This window comes from Leguminivora glycinivorella, chromosome 5 (genome assembly GCF_023078275.1).
Source record: "Leguminivora glycinivorella isolate SPB_JAAS2020 chromosome 5, LegGlyc_1.1, whole genome shotgun sequence".
NCBI lineage: Eukaryota > Metazoa > Arthropoda > Insecta > Lepidoptera > Tortricidae > Leguminivora > Leguminivora glycinivorella.
In genome coordinates, this window is record NC_062975.1 from 3,277,447 (window position 1) to 3,295,747 (window position 18,301).

Here is an 18,301-nt window from a genome sequence, read left to right on the forward strand (position 1 = left end):
TTTATTTATATATACCGACGATCTCGGAAACCGCTCTAACGATTTCGCTGAAATTTGTTATGTGGGGGTTTTCGGGGGTGAAAAATCGATCTAGCGTAGCCTTAGATCCCGGAAAACGCGAATTTTCGAGTTTTCATGAGTTTTTCTTTCGCGTTAGTAAACGTAAAATATGGTCGTTAATTTCGCCGCGCGCGCATCGATTCCGCTTAGCTCAGTCGTACGAGGTCGGTCTAATGTTCGCAGATATAACGTACGCAAAACGTAGGCATAGATATAGTTAAGTAATATACTGAACTCCCCATCGGCACACAAACCTCTTCAAGGTTTTACCAACGATGGGTCTTGTGTAAGAATGTGTAATTTTTCGTTTATTATTCAATAAATAAAAAAAAAAAAGATAGATCGTAGGTGTCAGGGTTTCGAATCCCGGCCAGAAATTAAATTTTTGTTTTTTGTCTTTTTTTTTGTTTTTGTATTTATAAGAGTTTTTTCTTATCTAAAGACGTGATATATTAAAATAGAACGCCCAGATATTATTCAATTAATTTAAAATCAATCGTCCCAATTATAGCACAAAGGAATACCTAACAAGTAATGCTAACAAGCGAGTACGATTTATGAACCGGAAACTTTAAAGTTACGTTAGTATTTCAATTTAAGGTTGAAATTATATTGCACTTTCGTGAAATATGGTTTGTCTTCAAATTATGCAAAGTTGTCTATGTCAAAAATTAGAATATTTAGTCTACGCATCCTACGTAACAGTTACAATTTAAGGTTGAAATAAATCAATGCGTATGGTTTGTCTTCAAATTATATCTATGTCAGTCTGTCGTAACATACCCTCAATGCGTGCATCGCCACGCTTGGCACTGTCGTTTTGCAAGTGAGCTAAAAGGGCGCGGTGACTTCGCCACGAAATTGCAAAAGCATGTGGTGTTTACCTATAAGTGGTTATTACACTTAGAAAAATACTTCTTTCAATGTATAACATCACTTTTTAGTGTAAATAACTGTTGGTGAACCAATGAAATAAATAAATAAATAAATTGTCCCATTGCGTACTCTCGTCGAAATTGCTGCACGCTCTCGGTCCCAGTCGCATCTCGCATCTAGCCTTAGGGCCGATTTAGACGGTACGAGAACTCGCATACGAGTTTTATTACATTGCGGCATTTGATGGCTCAACCAGGGGCGGCTCACTCCGCGATTCTATCGCCGCGCTACAAGTACGAGGGTCATGCCAAAAGAAGTTAGATACTCCATGGTCATTTGACTGATACTGGCCAGTTATACACCAATGTAAAGGTAGGTTATCTGCTTATAAATTTAAAAATTGAACACTTGGAAATTCTTAGGATTCCTTTTTCAATTATTTTTTTTCTAAATAATTTTGGCGGGAATTTTCCGCAACAATGGAGCTTACTCGACGTGATTTTCGTGTTATGATATATTATGACTTTAAAAAAGGTTTAACACCTCAAGAGTGTTTTGAACTTTTAGTCTCGACTTTTGGAGAGTCTGCGTGTTCACGTGCAACTGTTTTCAATTGATTTAAAAGAGGACGGGAGAGCTTTGAAGATGAGGCGAAGACCGGACGGCCGCCAACCGCAGTCACTGAAGAAAATGTAAAGACTATGGAAAAAAATATTCGTGCGAACCGACGAATTACATATGTAGAGCTCGAGCGTGAACTGGGCATTGGATCAGCAGCATTGCAAACTATAATTCATAGTAAACTGTCTCTTCATAAGCGTTGTTCAAGATGGGTGCCGCACAAGCTCTCCGATTTACAGAAAGACCGTCGCGTGGATTGGTGCAAATTTATGATAGATAAATTCGACGCAGGCGAGAACAAAAACGTATATGATATACTTACAGGTGACGAAACATGGCTATATAACTACGATCCCGAAACAAAGCGACAGTCCACAGTATGGTGTTTTGAAGATGAGCCGACGCCAACAAAATGTCGCCGAACCCGAAGCACACAAAAACAAATGGTTGCCTCATTTTTCTGCAAGACGGGACATATTGCTACAATAGTGCTAGAAGATCAAAAGACAGTTAATTCAGAATGGTATGTGACAGTTTGTGCCCCAAGAGTACTGTCAGCTTGGTGTGACAAGCGGCCGAAGTCAGGAACCCGGCACCTGCTCTGGCACCACGACAACGCTGCCCCGCACACTTCCGCTAGAACACTTGACTATTTCAGTTCAAAAAACCGGCCAAGAGCGTGTCGGGCCACGCTCAGTGTAGGGTTCCGTAGTTTTCCGTATTTTTCTCAAAAACTACTGAACCTATCAAGTTCAAAACAATTTTCCTAGAAAGTATTTATAAAGTTCTACTTTTGTGATTTTTTTCATATTTTTTAAACATACGGTTCAAAAGTTAGAGGGGGGGGACGCACTTTTTGTTTCTTTAGGAGCGATTATTTCCGAAAATATTAATATTATCAAAAAACAATTTTAGTAAACCCATATTCATTTTTAAATACCTATCCAACAATATATCACACGTTGTGGTTAGAATGAAAAAAAATATCAGCCCCCACTTTACATGTAGGGGGGGTACCCTAATAAAACATTTTTTTCCATTTTTTATTTTTGCACTTTGTTGGCGTGATTGATATACATATTGGTACCAAATTTCAGCTTTCTAGTGCTTACCGTTACTGAGATTATCCGCCGACGGACGGACGGACGGACGGACGGACGGACGGACGGACGGACAGACAGACATGGCGAAACTATAAGGGTTCCTAGTTGACTACGGAACCCTAAAAACGTGACTATTTTGCCCCACCCCCCATATTCCCCTGACCTAGCCCCCTGTGATTTTTATCTCTTTCCTAAAAATTAAAGAAAAAGTAAAAGGAAGGCGATTTGAGAACAAAGAAGATGCGTTGGCTGCGTATAATTACGAAATTTCTGAGGTGTCTAAAGAAGAGTGGTCATCGGTATTTTCTAAGTGGTTTAGACGGATGAAAACGTGTATACGTGTTCACGGTGAATACTTCGAAAAAATAGATAGCTGTAATAAAGAATAAAGTATGTAAATTTTGAGTATCTAATTTATTTTGGCATGACCCTCGTACATGCCGGCGGCCGCGAGTTCGCGGCCTAATCAGGGGTGGCGCGTGTTCTCACGGAACGCACGTTCGCACTTTCTAATGTTACTTTACGTCGCGAGTTTTTTTTAAGGTTCATATGCTATGTCCGCGTGTGGAATGGCTAATAATGCTTAGTTAAATAGATATCATGAATAAAATAAATACCATAGGACATGTTTAGACAGATCTACTATTGATTAAGTCCCCTGAAAAGATTCAATAAGGCTTAATATGGCTTGTGATGTTGGAACTTAAACAAAAATATATAAATACCATATATATATATCTATATATATATATATACCAAGAAAATACCCAAGACTTGAATATAATAGTATAACATTTTACCTGAGTATTAAATCGTTTTAATCCGTAGGCAACCCTATCGCCGGACGCCGCGCACGTGCGGCTCGTTTCTTTATTAGAATTTTTTAGGTATTTAAAAAGGCGGCATGTCGTGAACATCAAAGCAGTGGGCCTTCTGTACTTGTACTATTATATATTCTGTGCCTCAACATACAATTCAGCAATATATGGTCGCCGCAGTACCAGGTACATATTGATCGACTCGAGCGGATTCAGAACGTTGTTATTAAATCACTTAGTTACAGGACTGGTTCTGTTTTCGATAACACCGCGATGGCACTAAAGTATTTTAATATCCCTTCCCTAAATAGCCGTAGGATTTATTTAGATGTTATGTTTTTCTACAAAATTTGTAAAAATGCCATCCATTGCCCTAACCTTTTACTAAAGGTGCTTTTTAATGTTCCGCATCGCTCCTTACGTTCCAGACCCCTATTTAACGTTACTTTTGCTCGTAAGAGATATGCACAGCATACGTTCTTCAGAAGAGTGCCCAAGTATTGTAATAGACATCTAAGTAAGATAGATCCCTTTCATAGTTCTCTTTATAGTCTTAAAAACCAATTAAGGAAAATTATTTTATAACCTTTTTTACTTCCTAAAAGTTAAATGTTTTATATTATAGCTAAACTTCATCTTTTATATAATTATGGTACACCTTGGATATCTTCATTCTAAATTCACTTGTTACTACATGCTTTATAAAGATTTACGTAGTAACCATCTTTGCATACTTTTGTATTTTCAATACTTATTGTATTATGTAACCTTAGCCTTACCTTAGCATAGCTTTGCAAGTGTTATGTATTTTTACTGTTCTAAATTTTATGAACCTCCAGGTCTTTTTTAGAGTACGTTTGCATGCGTATATTTATATGCACCCTTTTCATATGTATAAATGACTGTATGTGTTCTAAATAAAAAATAAAAAAAAGAATAAAAAAATAAATAAAAATAAAAAACATCCCGCATTATAACTAAAACCGCATGCGAGTTCGCACGCCGTCTAAATCAGGCCTTATGGACTCTTTTTTAACGGGATTCATTAAATTGTTTGGATTAACTCATACAAAAAAGTAGGTCCCGTGTGGTGACAGGTTAAGACTTTCACCACCCCCTTTCTTCCTGTGGGTTTCGTAGAAGTCGACTGTGGGATATGGGTTAAATTGTGGCGTAGGCGAGAGGGCTGGCAACCTGTCACTGCAATGTTACAGTTTCATTTTCTTTCAACCCCTTTTTTGCCAAAAGTGGCAATGAAACTTGAGTAGTTTCATATGATATAGACCGTGATTACCTTTTCAAGGAGGGTTAGATCGCGCGCTGCTGTCTACGCAACTTTGACATCCACCCGCCTTCGTCAGTTTTCCGTGATCATGATGCATGCAACTGCGTCGAAATATCGGGAGCTCGACAAAAATCAAAAAGGTAATCAAGGTATATCCCGGTCAATATAAGTCTAATGAAAATAACCGTGAATCATTCAAAACTCTCATAGTTTCATATGCTCTGCCTACCCTTTTATGGGACACAGGCGTGATTGTATGTATGTAAAAAAAGTAAAACAGTCGCTAAATATGTCATACCTGCGATAAGACTGCGGCGCAACAGGCCAGCTCCGCCGCGAGCGCAGAACCAGCGCCACGCGCGGCGTCGACCCGTGAGGATTGCTCATCTGCGGAGCGGAGGTGCGCTTGCGACTCCACCCGCGTCGGCCGCCGCCACCCTGGCCCCACAGGTGCGCTGTGGCCGTGCTGTGTTCTGCCAAACAAATTGGGAACATCAGAATCTAGAAGAGAATGAAGGCCAGATGCATCAACCACATTTGACAGACACATCGTCGTCACGCAGCAGACGACTATGGAACTCCCCATACAATAAAATTTAACAAACGCTTTAACGGTGACAGACGGTTTGATGCAACCGGCCTTAAGATCGGTTTAGCACTACGTCTGATCAGAATCGGTGAAAATAAGATTCATTATAGTCATAGAACTATTTGTATGGTAGGTAGTTTACGCATTACATCTGAAGAATGACGGAAAGAAATCGGATGACGGGGATCGGGTGAAGTGCGTAAAGTAACATGTACATAGTTCTTCGGCTATGACGGATCTTAGTTTCACGGATTCGGATAGGACGTAGTGCGAAACCGCTCTAATACACATTTGAAATACATTCAAAGGGCATTCGTATACAATATGAAAAGAACCTTTTTACCGCAAAAGTATGGGAAGGTAATTAGGTTTCTGACATGCGCGGTCGTAGAGAGCGGGAGGTGTAAACATGCAAACCGCGATAATTTAGAAAAGCATTTTCAAGTAAACTTGTCGTTCATTTTCAACGTTCTGTTCCTCGGGCGAAAGCGTCAATTTTCGGCATGCTGCCCTTGACATTGTCGCTTTCCAGCTCCGCCGATAGAAAATAGGATATGTCGTCCAATAAAAAAGAAGGCCCCAAATCGCTTAAAATTGTGCATTGAAGCAGAAACATGTCTTACTCTACTGACAGTATGTGATATAATACTATTTTACGCCACTATATTATGCTTCGGCCACCCAACGTCAACCCGCAAAATAAATATTTTCGTCGGGTTTTAGTTGTCCCATGGCGCCGAGAGTTGTGTACAGTCAACATCAATAGCAAATGAAACAATGCACCAAAAGTGTGTGTTACTCTTACTTTGTGCAGACACTCAATCTCTTTTTGTTTAGCGGTTACAGAACAGTATAGTTACCTTCTTTTAAAGCTTTGTTTCATCTGATACTTTTGATGCTGACTGTACGGCCATTTTCAGAAATTGGGACTCACAATTAGCGTCAATTATTGTTAAAAAAAAGTTAGATCTCTGTCTGTTATGAAACGACAATTAATCATAAAATCTCTAATATACATCAATTATTATTTTTTACGTTTCGAATTTAAAGTAGATTATCGCTTATAGTTTATACGTAATTAACACCATAACTACCTTTTTAATTGAAAATGTTTAACTATCGTTACAAAACTGTCAGGAATTTAACTTTTTGTTAACAACTCCCACTAATTTTGAGTCCCAACTTTTGAAAACACCCGTACAACTGTACATCAACGCATGTCAGGCCGGCACCTGCGACTGACGTTGTATAAATCAACCTTCGTCCACGACCAAGGCCACAACTCACGAAGCCGGGGTCAAAACATTTCAAAAAGAAGATAGATAATTATTTCAGTACCTGGGCCACAGCCTGGGCGTTTTCAGAATTTGGAACCCAAAATTAGCGTTAAGTTGTTAACAAAAATAACTCGTTGTCAGTTTTGCGACGACAATTAAGCATAAAATCTGTCTTTAAACTTTCTTCACGTTTTGAATAGAGATTATCGCTAGAAGTTTATGTAATTTACACAAAAACAATATAGTTTTATTAAATTTCATGCTTGATTATCGTCACAAAACTGACAGCGAGTTAATTTTTGTTGACAACTTACGCTAATTTTGGGTCCCAAATTCTGAAAATGCCCACCTAAGGGCCACTTGCACCAACGAAAATGGGGGTTAACCCGAGGGTTAACCAACCATTTAATATGGTATTTGATTTGACAGTTGACAGCCCACTAACCCTGAGTTAAGTAGGTAGTTGGTCCAAGTGGGCCTAACAGAAATTTAGAATGTGAGCAAGTCAGAGAAGAAAATACTAGTCATATGATTGAAAGTTACCGCTACATACATAGTAAGATGTAGTCTGCAGATAAATAATTGTAAGAATTGTGTTTCTAAAAATAGTTGAAACTTAAAACAGTTAGTATCAAAAATTTACCTCGTTACTTTCAATGACGATTTCCTATTTTTAAAAGTTTTAAAAGTCATGGTAGCCACATAGTTCAGTGACATAGTTGGCAAGCCAAGACAAAGCAAGTTTTACGACTTCTTCATAAAATTTGCAAGTATTATTATAATATTTACTACATTGAGATTATGACAAAAAATATTTATTCTTGTATCGAAAATCAAATAACATTGTGATTTTCAGCCACGGAACGACAGCATCGCTTGTTTATGGCATATTGATCCTTCTGGCGACCTTATCATTGGCTTTTTACATGCAAATTAGCTAACGTTAAGAATAAATTGACTCGGCATGAACCCACAACCTGAAATAGTATTTGACTTCATTTAATGACAAATCGTGACATTGCTTACCTTTGACAAATCATAATTAGGTCAATCAATTGTCAATTTTCATCTAGTTCGTTTTTTACAAAATAAATCTTCAAATATTTGATTAAAATTAACACCAAATCCACTCCACATCCATATGCTTAAATTAAAACGAGACTTAAAATATTTCTAAAGCTTTTCTTTATTATTATAAATGGGCTTACTCTTGGCCACATTCCCATTACGAATTGAACGGAATAAACGTAAACAAACTGCTGTCACTGTCAAAGTAACACGTGCAGATCAAGTCAGGGGTTCGTAAAGTGAGGGCCGACAGAAAAACAGTGGGTATATACGGCCGAGCGAGCGTGCGAGCGAGGCCGGATAGGGATACGAGGCCGGGAATCCGTTTTCACGCCGAGGCATGTATAGTGCTTTTCTCAAACATACAATGAAATAAAAAAAATGCTCTAAAGGACAATATTTTATAAAAAAAAATTTACTTTGCAGGCCTAGGCCTAAAAAATAATATGAAATCCCTTTACAGTCCTCTCGAGTTGTTGCGCCCAAAAAGCGATACTTCCCAGCCCATTTTAAGGAACGTAAAGACAATATTTCATTGCATGTTTGAGAAATAGTGCTTTTCTCAAACATACAATAAAATAAAATAAAATGCTATAAAGGACAATATTTTATAAAAAAAAGTTACTTTGCAGGCCTAGGCCTAAAAAATAATATGAAATCCCTTTACAGTCCTCTCGAGTTGTTGCGCCCAAAAAGCGATACTTCCCAGCCCATTTTAAGGAACGTAAAGACAATATTTCATTGCATGTTTGAGAAAAATAACTTTTAACCAGTTCACTCTATTACATACTTAAAATCGTGAATCGATCGAACATGATGACTGTTATATTATGTTATGATCCCATGACATGCAACTCAAAATAAAAATCGGTCCAAAATGGACGAAGTTCTGTCATATCAGATACTTACAAAACCAATAATTTTTTGGAATATGTAAAGATTTTTAATAAACTTGTCAAATATCGGCAATTATAATACCTCGAAGGGTGCAAATTTTTTATAGCACCGGCCACACCTTTGTTTACTCGTACAATAATTCTAGCGAATTCAAAATAGGAATATAGCCAAAGCCTAAGACGTGGCCTGCGATGGAGTGAGCTCGCCCAAAGTAGATCTCTGTTTACCAGTGGCGGCTGGTGAAAATTTTCTGCTAGGCAACACTGAGCAAAAAGAAACCTACCTTTACATTAGGTACTTTACTAGTAATCAATTTTAGGCAAGCCTGTGGGAATCGGCTTGTATGGATCATCCGCTGCTGCTATTTACTCTTGATTTGAAGGTTGCCTGGTTATAATGAGCTCGAAAATATAGCCGCCGGTAAGGAATTATATTCCTTGGCAGCAATGCAGCATACATCAAAAACAACAAACATATTTCATATTAAGTGACAGCTGTACCGAAGTTGTACTGTATTCGAAAAATCCAACAAGGATTTGACTCACACACGACACCGATCTCGCAATGTCAAAAGTGATATTTCTCCAGCAAAAACGTCATTTTTGACATTGACAGATCGGTTTATTTGGTATTGCTTCACTCTAAAAGTCTAAGTAAAGTCTTATTCTAATTGGGCCACCAGTCTTTTTTCACGGATAGTGTGAAAAAAAAATGGTATAAATAGATAAAACGGAAATAAAAAACAAACATCGTAGATGTTGTCTTGTTAAGGCGTTTCATTTTAAAAAAGTTAACGCCGAAAAATGTGGTGCCCTCATTAAAATTCTACAATTGTATGTAGAAATATGATCTCTATGTCACGCGCTACTGTTATACAAGTGGAATAGCGCTTCCATGTTATTAATTTTCCCTCTGCGGCGGCGGCGCACCGCAATGTCGTTTGTTGGTTTAATTTATGAAGAATAAAGTGGAGTCTGGATCTCGTAAAGAAAATATGGTCCGAGTTTAAGATTTAATTGTTTCATATTGGATTCTCGGCTCGTTAAAGAGCAAACTGGGGCTATGTATAAGCTTAGCATTTTCCCCTTTTCTTAGAACTGAGGAATAATAGACCTTGAAAGTACCGAATTTAGTCCCAAGTGGTTTAGACTATATTTAGGCTTTTCGATGTTTATTATTAATATATAATAGAGTGTAGAGTTAAAAGTGAATTATATACTCCCTGATTCATTAAGACAAAACAGGTCGACCGCTATCCATACAAAAAATGTCTTTATTTTTCTCTCTGCATACTTTAAATTATGGCTGCACAATTAGATGCATTTAAATTTTATATTATATATTTCTTCTAACAATACCTCTATTTTATTTCTGCATTTCTCATTGATGTAAGTATGGCTTTTTAGAAAATGTATAAAACCAGTTTTTATGCGCCTAATTGATTATAAATTAATAATAAAATATTTTCGTTTAACTGTCTGTTCCAAAATGTCAAATACAAAATATTGTCTTCGGTTACCGCGATAGTTACTCATGAAATAAAACTATGGAAACGGATTAAATCGCGTATAATGAATTTAAAATACATCCCGACGTTTCGAACTCTTTACAGCGTTCGTGGTCAACGGGTGATTGAGGAAAAATTAAAATGTGCAAAAGCTACCCACATACAAGAAATATTAACAAACCATGACAATTTTCCTAGAAATTCTTTATAAAGTTCTACTTTTGTGATTTTTTTCATATTTTTTAAACTTATGGTTCAAAAGTTAGAGGGGGGGACGCACTTTTTTTTCCTTTGGGAGCGATTATTTCCGAAAATATTAATACTATCAAAAAACGATCTAAGAAAACCCTTATTTATTTTTAAATACCTATCCAACAATATATCACACGTTGGGGTTGGAATGAAAAAAAAAATCAGCCCCCACTTTACATGTAGGGGGGGTACCCTAATAAAACATTTTTTTCCATTTTTTATTTTTGCACTTTGTTGGCGTGATTGATATACATATTGGTGCCAAATTTCAGCTTTCTAGTGCTAACGGTTACTGAGATTATCCGCGGACGGACGGACGGACGGACGGACGGACGGACGGACGGACGGACGGACGGACGGACAGACAGACATGGCGAAACTATAAGGGTTCCTAGTTGACTACGGAACCCTAAAAAATTACCATTACTATGTTAAAAATTAATTAACCAATTAATCTACACAAAATTGTCAAAGAACAAACTGCAAATGTCCAACACCATACAACAAAAAAACCGGCCAAGTGCGAGTCGGGCTCGCGCACAAAGGGTTCCGTAGCAGCAAATATAATAAACTTATTATGTCAATTTATACACCTGCCAAAATTACAGTTAAATCAACCTATCTCAAAAACTATAAGAGATACTTTGATCAAACCAAAAATCGTTGAAAGAGTTAATTAGCATGCATCACCTCTATTTTTTTTAGAATTTTATACCCCGTAGTTATAAAAATAGAGGGGGGGGGACATACTTTTTACGACTTTGAGAGCTGATATCTCAAAAACCGTTCACTTTAAGAAAAATGTTTTTTAGAAAACTTTATATCATTTTAAAAGACCTTTCCATTGATACCCCACACGGGTATGTACATCGAAAAAAAAAATTTTCATCCCTCAGTTACATGTATGGGGGGCCCCACCCCCAATTCTTTTTTTTACTATTTAGTGTCATAATTTTGTAGCGGTTCATACAACACATATTCCCATCAAATTTCATCACTGTAGTACTTATAGTTTCCGAGTAAATCGGCTGTGACAGACGGACAGACGGACAGACGGACAGACGGACAGACGGACATGACGAAACTATAAGGGTTCCGTTTTTGCCATTTTGGCTACGGAACCCTAAAAATGCCTCACAGCCTTCGTCGTGCTTGTTCCATTATCAGATGTACTGGATCCCAAGCCGGTGGTAAAGTAAAGCCATCCTCTCTATTAAAGTTTGGATATTTTTTGATCTCAATGGCCTCTCGCAACATTCTGGGTATATATCGCTTCTCCTTAGCAAGAACCAGAGGCTTGTCAAACTTTATAGCATGATTGACTTTATCCATGACATGTTCAGAGACTGCAGACCTTTGCCGACGGTGCTTGACATCCGCTATGTGTTCCTTCACCCGTGTGGAAATGCTTCGTTTCGTCTGTCCCACATATGACAGCCCGCACTCACAGTCTAGCCTGTACACTCCCGCATTTTGTAGAGGAGTTTGACATTTCACAGGCCTCAGGAATTGGGAAATCTTCTTCATAGGCTTGAAATAAGTTTTAATAGAAGCCCGTTTCAAGATGTGGCTGATCCTATCCGTGACTTCTCTGACAAAAGGGAGAATAGCAGGCCGGCGCTCGACTGTAGGGATCTTCAAACGGGCCTTCTGCTTGACACGCGGTATCTTGAGCTCGTTCGCCAACAGCGCCTGCCTGGCATGTCGAAGCTCCGCGGCCAAATGCTGGTCGTCACATATATTTTGGGCTCTCTGAAACAAAGATTTGCCTACAGTAGCTAGTTGACTGGGATGGTGGTGGGATTTGCCATTTAATAATCTTGTATGTGGGTAGCTTTTGCACATTTTAATTTTTCCTCAGTCACCCGTTGACCACGAACGCTGTAAAGAGTTCGAAACGTCGGGATGTATTTTAAATTCATTATAAGCGATTTAATCCGTTTCCATAGTTTTATTTCATGTCAAATACAAAATTTAAATTTTGAAAAAACCCCTGACATAGTGGATCGATTTCCGTGAAACATGGCTAAGAACACTCCCGACTAATTCAGCTATCAAACAAAAAACTAAATCTAAATCGGTTCATCCGCTTGGGGGCTACGATGTCACAGACAGACTCACACACAGACAGGCAGACAGACACGTAAACTAATGACACCCCGTCGTTTTTGCGTCGAGGGTTAAAAATAATAATGAGAATCTTTAATGGAGAATTGATCTTTCCGTTTCCTCTTAATAGATGTGACTTTATTTTTATGTTTCATTTATATAATATATCTGTGTAGAGTATATTTTACGTCATATAAGGTCTTAAATTCGGCAAGAGCGTGCGACTTTCAATCCGGAGGTGGCGGGTTCGAACCCCGGCTCTTACCAATGAGTTTTTCGGAACTTATGTGCGAAATGTCATTTAATATTTGCCAGTCGCTTTTCGGTGACGACAAACATCGTGAGGAAACCGGACTAATTCCAATAAGGTCTAGTTACCCTTCGGGTTGGAAGGTCAGATGGCAGTCGCTTTCTTAAAAACTAGTGCCTGCGCCAAATCTTGGGATTAGTTGTCAAAAGCGGACCCCAGGCTCCCATGAGCCGTGGCAAATGCCGGGATAACGCAAGGAAGAGGAGGAAGGTCTTAAATCCGTCCCAACTCGTAAGCATAATTATTATTGCTGGTGACTGTAGGTACCTAAGAAGACTAAGAACTTAAAATTTTTTCTTTAACTCATTAAAATATTTAATATGTCTAAATACTTCACGCGTAACTTTACGTGTATCAATAGCGATAAAATTTGAAGCGCTTAAGGCTCAAAGAGCCCTTATTTATTCAATTAAGCCTTTGATTCGTTAAGATTGCAGACGACGCAAGAAACCCTTATCGTACGTAATCAAAATCAAATCAAGAAATCAAAAAAAAATCAAATCAAACATATTTATTTTCTTTCACAATGTTCATCTTAAAGCTAGTGATTGGAACCTCCTTTTAAGCTTTATTATAGCTTGTGCCAGGAGGTACCGCTCTTCCATTTCTAAAGATTGTTACCAAATATTGTGCTACTAAAGTATTTAAATGTAATAACCTCTTAAACAATGTTTCTAAACTATGAAATTTAAAACTAGGTACTTAGAATTACTGAGCCAGAAATATACAAGAGCATTCAAAATCAATACTTCAAAGCTGGTCAATATAAAATCAGGCAAAATCCCTCGTGTGTGTGTGTGTGTGTGTGTGTGTGTGTGTGTGTGTGTGTGTGTGTGTGTGTGTGTGTGTGTGTGTGTGTGTGTGTGTGTGTGTGTGTGTGTGTGTGTGTGTGTGTGTGTGTGTGTGTGTGTGTGTGTGTGTGTGTGTGTGTGTGTGTGTGTGTGTGTGTGTGTGTGTGTGTGTGTGTGTGTGTGTGTGTGTGTGTGTGTGTGTGTGTGTGTGGGTATGTGTGTGTGTGTGTGTGTGTGTGTGTGTGTGTGTGTTTGTTTGTGTGTAGTATTTTAAACTGGATATGTTAGTAGGGTAAGTTATTCTTCAGATTCCTCCTATGTTTGTGTCATAAGCCAAGCCGGTATAATATTTTTACACTCATAGTAGTGTTTACTATATATATTAAGGTTTTTGTTTAATACATTATATAAGTTAGAAGAGAGTGCTTCATAGTGCCGTTTTGCAAATTTACTTTTATATTGAGGTACAGTAGCAACTTTATACGTTAGTCTTCTATGTGTACATGAGTCATTATATGGTAAGTGCTTATGTTTTTTTAGGACTACGTGAAGAATAAACAGTCTTCTTATGGAAAGAAGATTTGTCATACTATAATTATAGTCTTTCAGTTGGAAATCTTATTTTCTTAAAATACATGACCTTTAGAAGGCTGCGCTGTGCACGTTCTAGTTGCAAGAAACGTGTTTTTGCCGCGCCTCCCCAAATAGATATACAGTAAATTATGACAGATTGTACCAAAGCAATATATATTTCTTTTAGAAGATCTTTCGCGGGACCACTGGCTGCATCTACTCGTCCTGGCACCACGTGTCTTAGAGTTTTAAAAATCCAGATTAATTTCCATATTCGTGAGGATACATATTCAAGTTGTGGGTACCAAGACAATCGCTGATCCATGAGAACCCCGAGATATTTAGCTTGTTCAACTTTTTTAATATTTGGGCAGCTACAGCTATAAACATCTGGGGTCGGTGTATCATCACAAACGTGTATTTTAATATTATAATCACTGCTGGGTTGTGTGTTGTTGGAAATACTAAAGCAAACATAGCTTGTTTTAGTAGTGTTAAGGGTAAGTATGTTATTATGCAACCATTTCTGTATTTGTCTTAATCCTTCCTCAGCGTGAATTTTAACTTTATCCCAGGTCGCTCCTGTAAAAACGACTGCAGTATCGTCGGCATATGAGAAGATTTTAGCGTTTGAAATTTTCATATCGCAGAGGTCATTTATGTAAACCAGAAATAAGGTAGGGCCAAGAACGCTTCCCTGCGGTACACCGTGAGTGATTTCCTTAAGCCCCCCCTATACATTTTCCCAGTTTTACATTTTGTTTCCTGTGAGATAGGTAGTCTTTTAGTAAAAGAAGCGGTATTCCTCTTATTCCAATTTTTTCTAGTTTGTGTACAAGGATGGTAATAAACCAGTGTCGATGAAAATAGATATTGAATGTTTCTACAGCTAGCTATAAGGCTCGGTGCGGAGCGTTGGGCGGGGCGGGCAAGTGTGTGCATCAGAATGACTGACCAAAATGGCAGATCGATGTTGGACTACCAGCAGCATTGTTAAAAAATAGATTTTATAAAAACTTTTTAACAAAAAATAAAACCGCCTTCAAAAATAAGCGCGTTACAAAACACGGAGAAACTAAAAAGCAAAAAATAATAAACCTTTGAATTCAGATTTCTTATCGGATTGCAATAATCTAAACATCCAAATTATAAACAAATCAATTACTTTTGTAGTCGGTACCAGACCTGTTCATCGCCTTGCTATTTATTCCTGTTTGCACCACCCAACCATACGCAGGCTGGCACCGACTCCAAAAATAATTGATTTGTTTATAATTTGGATGTTTAGATTATTGCAATCCGATAAGAAATCTGAATTCAAAGGTTTATTATTTTTTGCTTTTTAGTTTCTCCGTGTTTTGTAACGCGCTTATTTTTTAAGGCGGTTTTATTTTTTGTTAAAAAGTTTATTTATTTCTTGATTTTTAGTGGTTCCTATTGATATTCTATGTATCAGTCCGAATATATGTACAGTAGTGAAAGAATTATCCTTTAACTCCTAACCATTGAGGAGTTGACCTTCCATCATCAGCTCAGCCACATAAAGTTATCACCATCAGGCGTAAATACTGGTGTACCTTTGAAAAATACACTAAAAACATTACGTGTGCCTATAACATTTGAGGAGTTCCCTCGATTTCTCCAAGATCCCATCATCAGACCCCGACTTGGTGCCAATGGGACCATCTCGGGGTTATACCTGATCGAATGAAAAAAAAATTTTGAAAATCGGTCCATGATTCTCGGAGATATCGAATAACATACATACAAAAAAAAAAAAAACATTCAGTCGAATTGAGAACCTCCTCCTTTTTTGAAGTCGGTTAAAAATAAAGTGGATAGGATAGTCATTCTAACGTCAGGTTGACTGCCCAAATTAAGTATGTCACCACCTAATTGGTTGGACCACCTAATTTGCAACAGTATATGTACTATGATTTACTTACTACCTATTTGCTACCTTTACATATATTATATTTCCTTCCAGATTTTTTTTTGGTAAAAAATAAGTAAATTATAGTACATTGTTGCAAACTAAGAGGTCCAACCCCGACATACTCAATTTGGGCAGTCAATCTGACGTCAGAATGACTGCCCACTTTATTTTTATAAAATCTTTTTCAACATCGATCTGCCATTTTGGTCAGTCATTCTGCTGCCCACGGGCAAGCGCACGTACTACGTGCGGTACACCCTATGCAGCGTCAACTCAGGGCACTTCAATTATTTGACATGTACGCCGCACGTCCCGACTCGCTGCACGCGCAATATTACACTAAAACACTAAACTGGAGTGTACGCTCATTTTATTGCTCATACGAGTATTTTTCGTAACTCGTGTCGATTTAAACTACTCCCTTCGGTCACAGTTTCTTCTCTTCATCGCAACTTATATCATATCGTACCGACTACTTAAGAGGATACGGTAGCGAAAATGCTAAAATAGAAAGGAAATTTTAGTTAAATATACAAGTGTTATTAACTAGATTTATTGAAAAAAATGTCCATAAAGAACAACTCAGTCAAAAGATATTTCAAAAAAATCTTTAAAATCGAGGTTCCGCTCTCGACTCTTTCCTCCTTCAAAACATCAATCGAAACGAAATTTGAGACTGTGAATAACAATGAAATAATATATGTCGGACCGTTTAGCTTTTTTGGTTAATTGTTACCAATCTTGAGTATCACACCTTTTTTTGCGCCACAATGAAAAAGACCGTTTTTGGAATTTTTTGATTGGCTCTAAAATCTTTAAAAAGCAGAATATCAAAAAAAAATCAAAACGGTCCGACACAGATAAAAATAATAACAATCTATGTTGAAAAAAATATTGCTCTATCTTCAAAAACCAGGGAGGAAATAGTCGAGAGCGTTTGTATGGAGAATTGACCCCTACCGTATCGTCTTAATGTAGATTAGAAATATGGAATAGGAAAAGATTAGAAATAGAATGATTATAATTTCACAATTTTTATGTATTACCATGATGGTAAAAACTCGAAACGCCTTAATTATAGTGTGTTAATTTTCCTCAACTTCCGGTATCGTATGGCGCAAACTCGTACTAAACTAATTAAGAACCAAATGAAGGGATTAAAACGATCACATAGCTTGCCGGAAATTAATTCCAGTAAACGGTTATTTTTGACCTAAATTGGCTGGTCTAGTTACGTTTGATTCTCAGCTTCGCCACCAGTAGACTTGATCGCTTTTTCTTAGGTGTATAAATTATCTATTTCAGTTTGTAATTTAAATAATTTTATTTCAAAATTATTATTTCGTGAATGAAAGTATACGTCTGCGTATACATACTCGTATACGTACATACGGCAAATTAGAGGGCATTTCAATGTTAAATGAAAGGATTCAGAATAGCAAATGAGAGGGTTGAATTGCTTACTTTGCGAGACTATGGCAACTTAGCAGGCAGTGGCGGCAAGAAGGGTTTAGATTTCGATTGAATTCTTGGCGAGCCGAACATTTAGCTGAATTATTCGGTTCATCATTCTATTACGTCTGGGGTCGGCAAAGTTTTGAGAAACCAACCGCAGTAGAACTTACTAGTACCCGCTTGGAGCAAACTTTGTTTATCTTGAAACTAAACTTTCTAAATGTTAAATGGTATACGGAAATTCTTACATCAAATTATGACTCGGAATTAAATATCTGTGCTCAGCATACTAAAAAACGCCCTTACCGGTATTCGAACTCAGGATTACGGCTTCACAAGTAGGGTCACTAGGTCACTGTCCACTACCCAAACACCATTGTACTTCCAAAGAACCGCAAACGGTTCGCGAGCTGCGGTTTAACGACCCCTTTATTAAGTGATTCAGAAACTATATAATTATAAGTTAAAACTTCATTAAAACCCTTCTTGCGTATAGATTTTTACTTGATTACCCTGCCTAAAAGGACTGTAGTTCACATAAAATGTGGTAAGTTAAAATATATTTAAGTTACATAAGTCTATCCATGATATTTTGTCGATTTGTCACGTGAAGCAACTATACCAATGTTAGCGCCTTGCGTTACCCTCACTTCTTTGTCTGGTTTTGAGTGATTTGTAGCCTTACTGTGAATCTGTCACTGACATATCTGCTAACGTGTGTGTAGCGTAACGTGTTTGTAACTATTTGATGGATTTCACTCGTAGATACTTTCA

The 18,301-nt window shown here is 37.6% G+C and overlaps 1 protein-coding gene across 1 annotated transcript in view; it reads right to left on the reverse strand.

The window, feature by feature from the left end:
• Positions 1–18,301, reverse strand: part of LOC125226452 (cAMP-specific 3',5'-cyclic phosphodiesterase-like) — a 729,130-nt gene that overhangs the window by 693,123 nt on the left and 17,706 nt on the right. Inside the window, exon 2 of the mRNA XM_048130434.1 lies at positions 5,062–5,236. Coding sequence (XP_047986391.1) covers positions 5,062–5,236 — 175 coding nt within the window. The remainder of the gene's footprint in view (positions 1–5,061; positions 5,237–18,301) is intronic.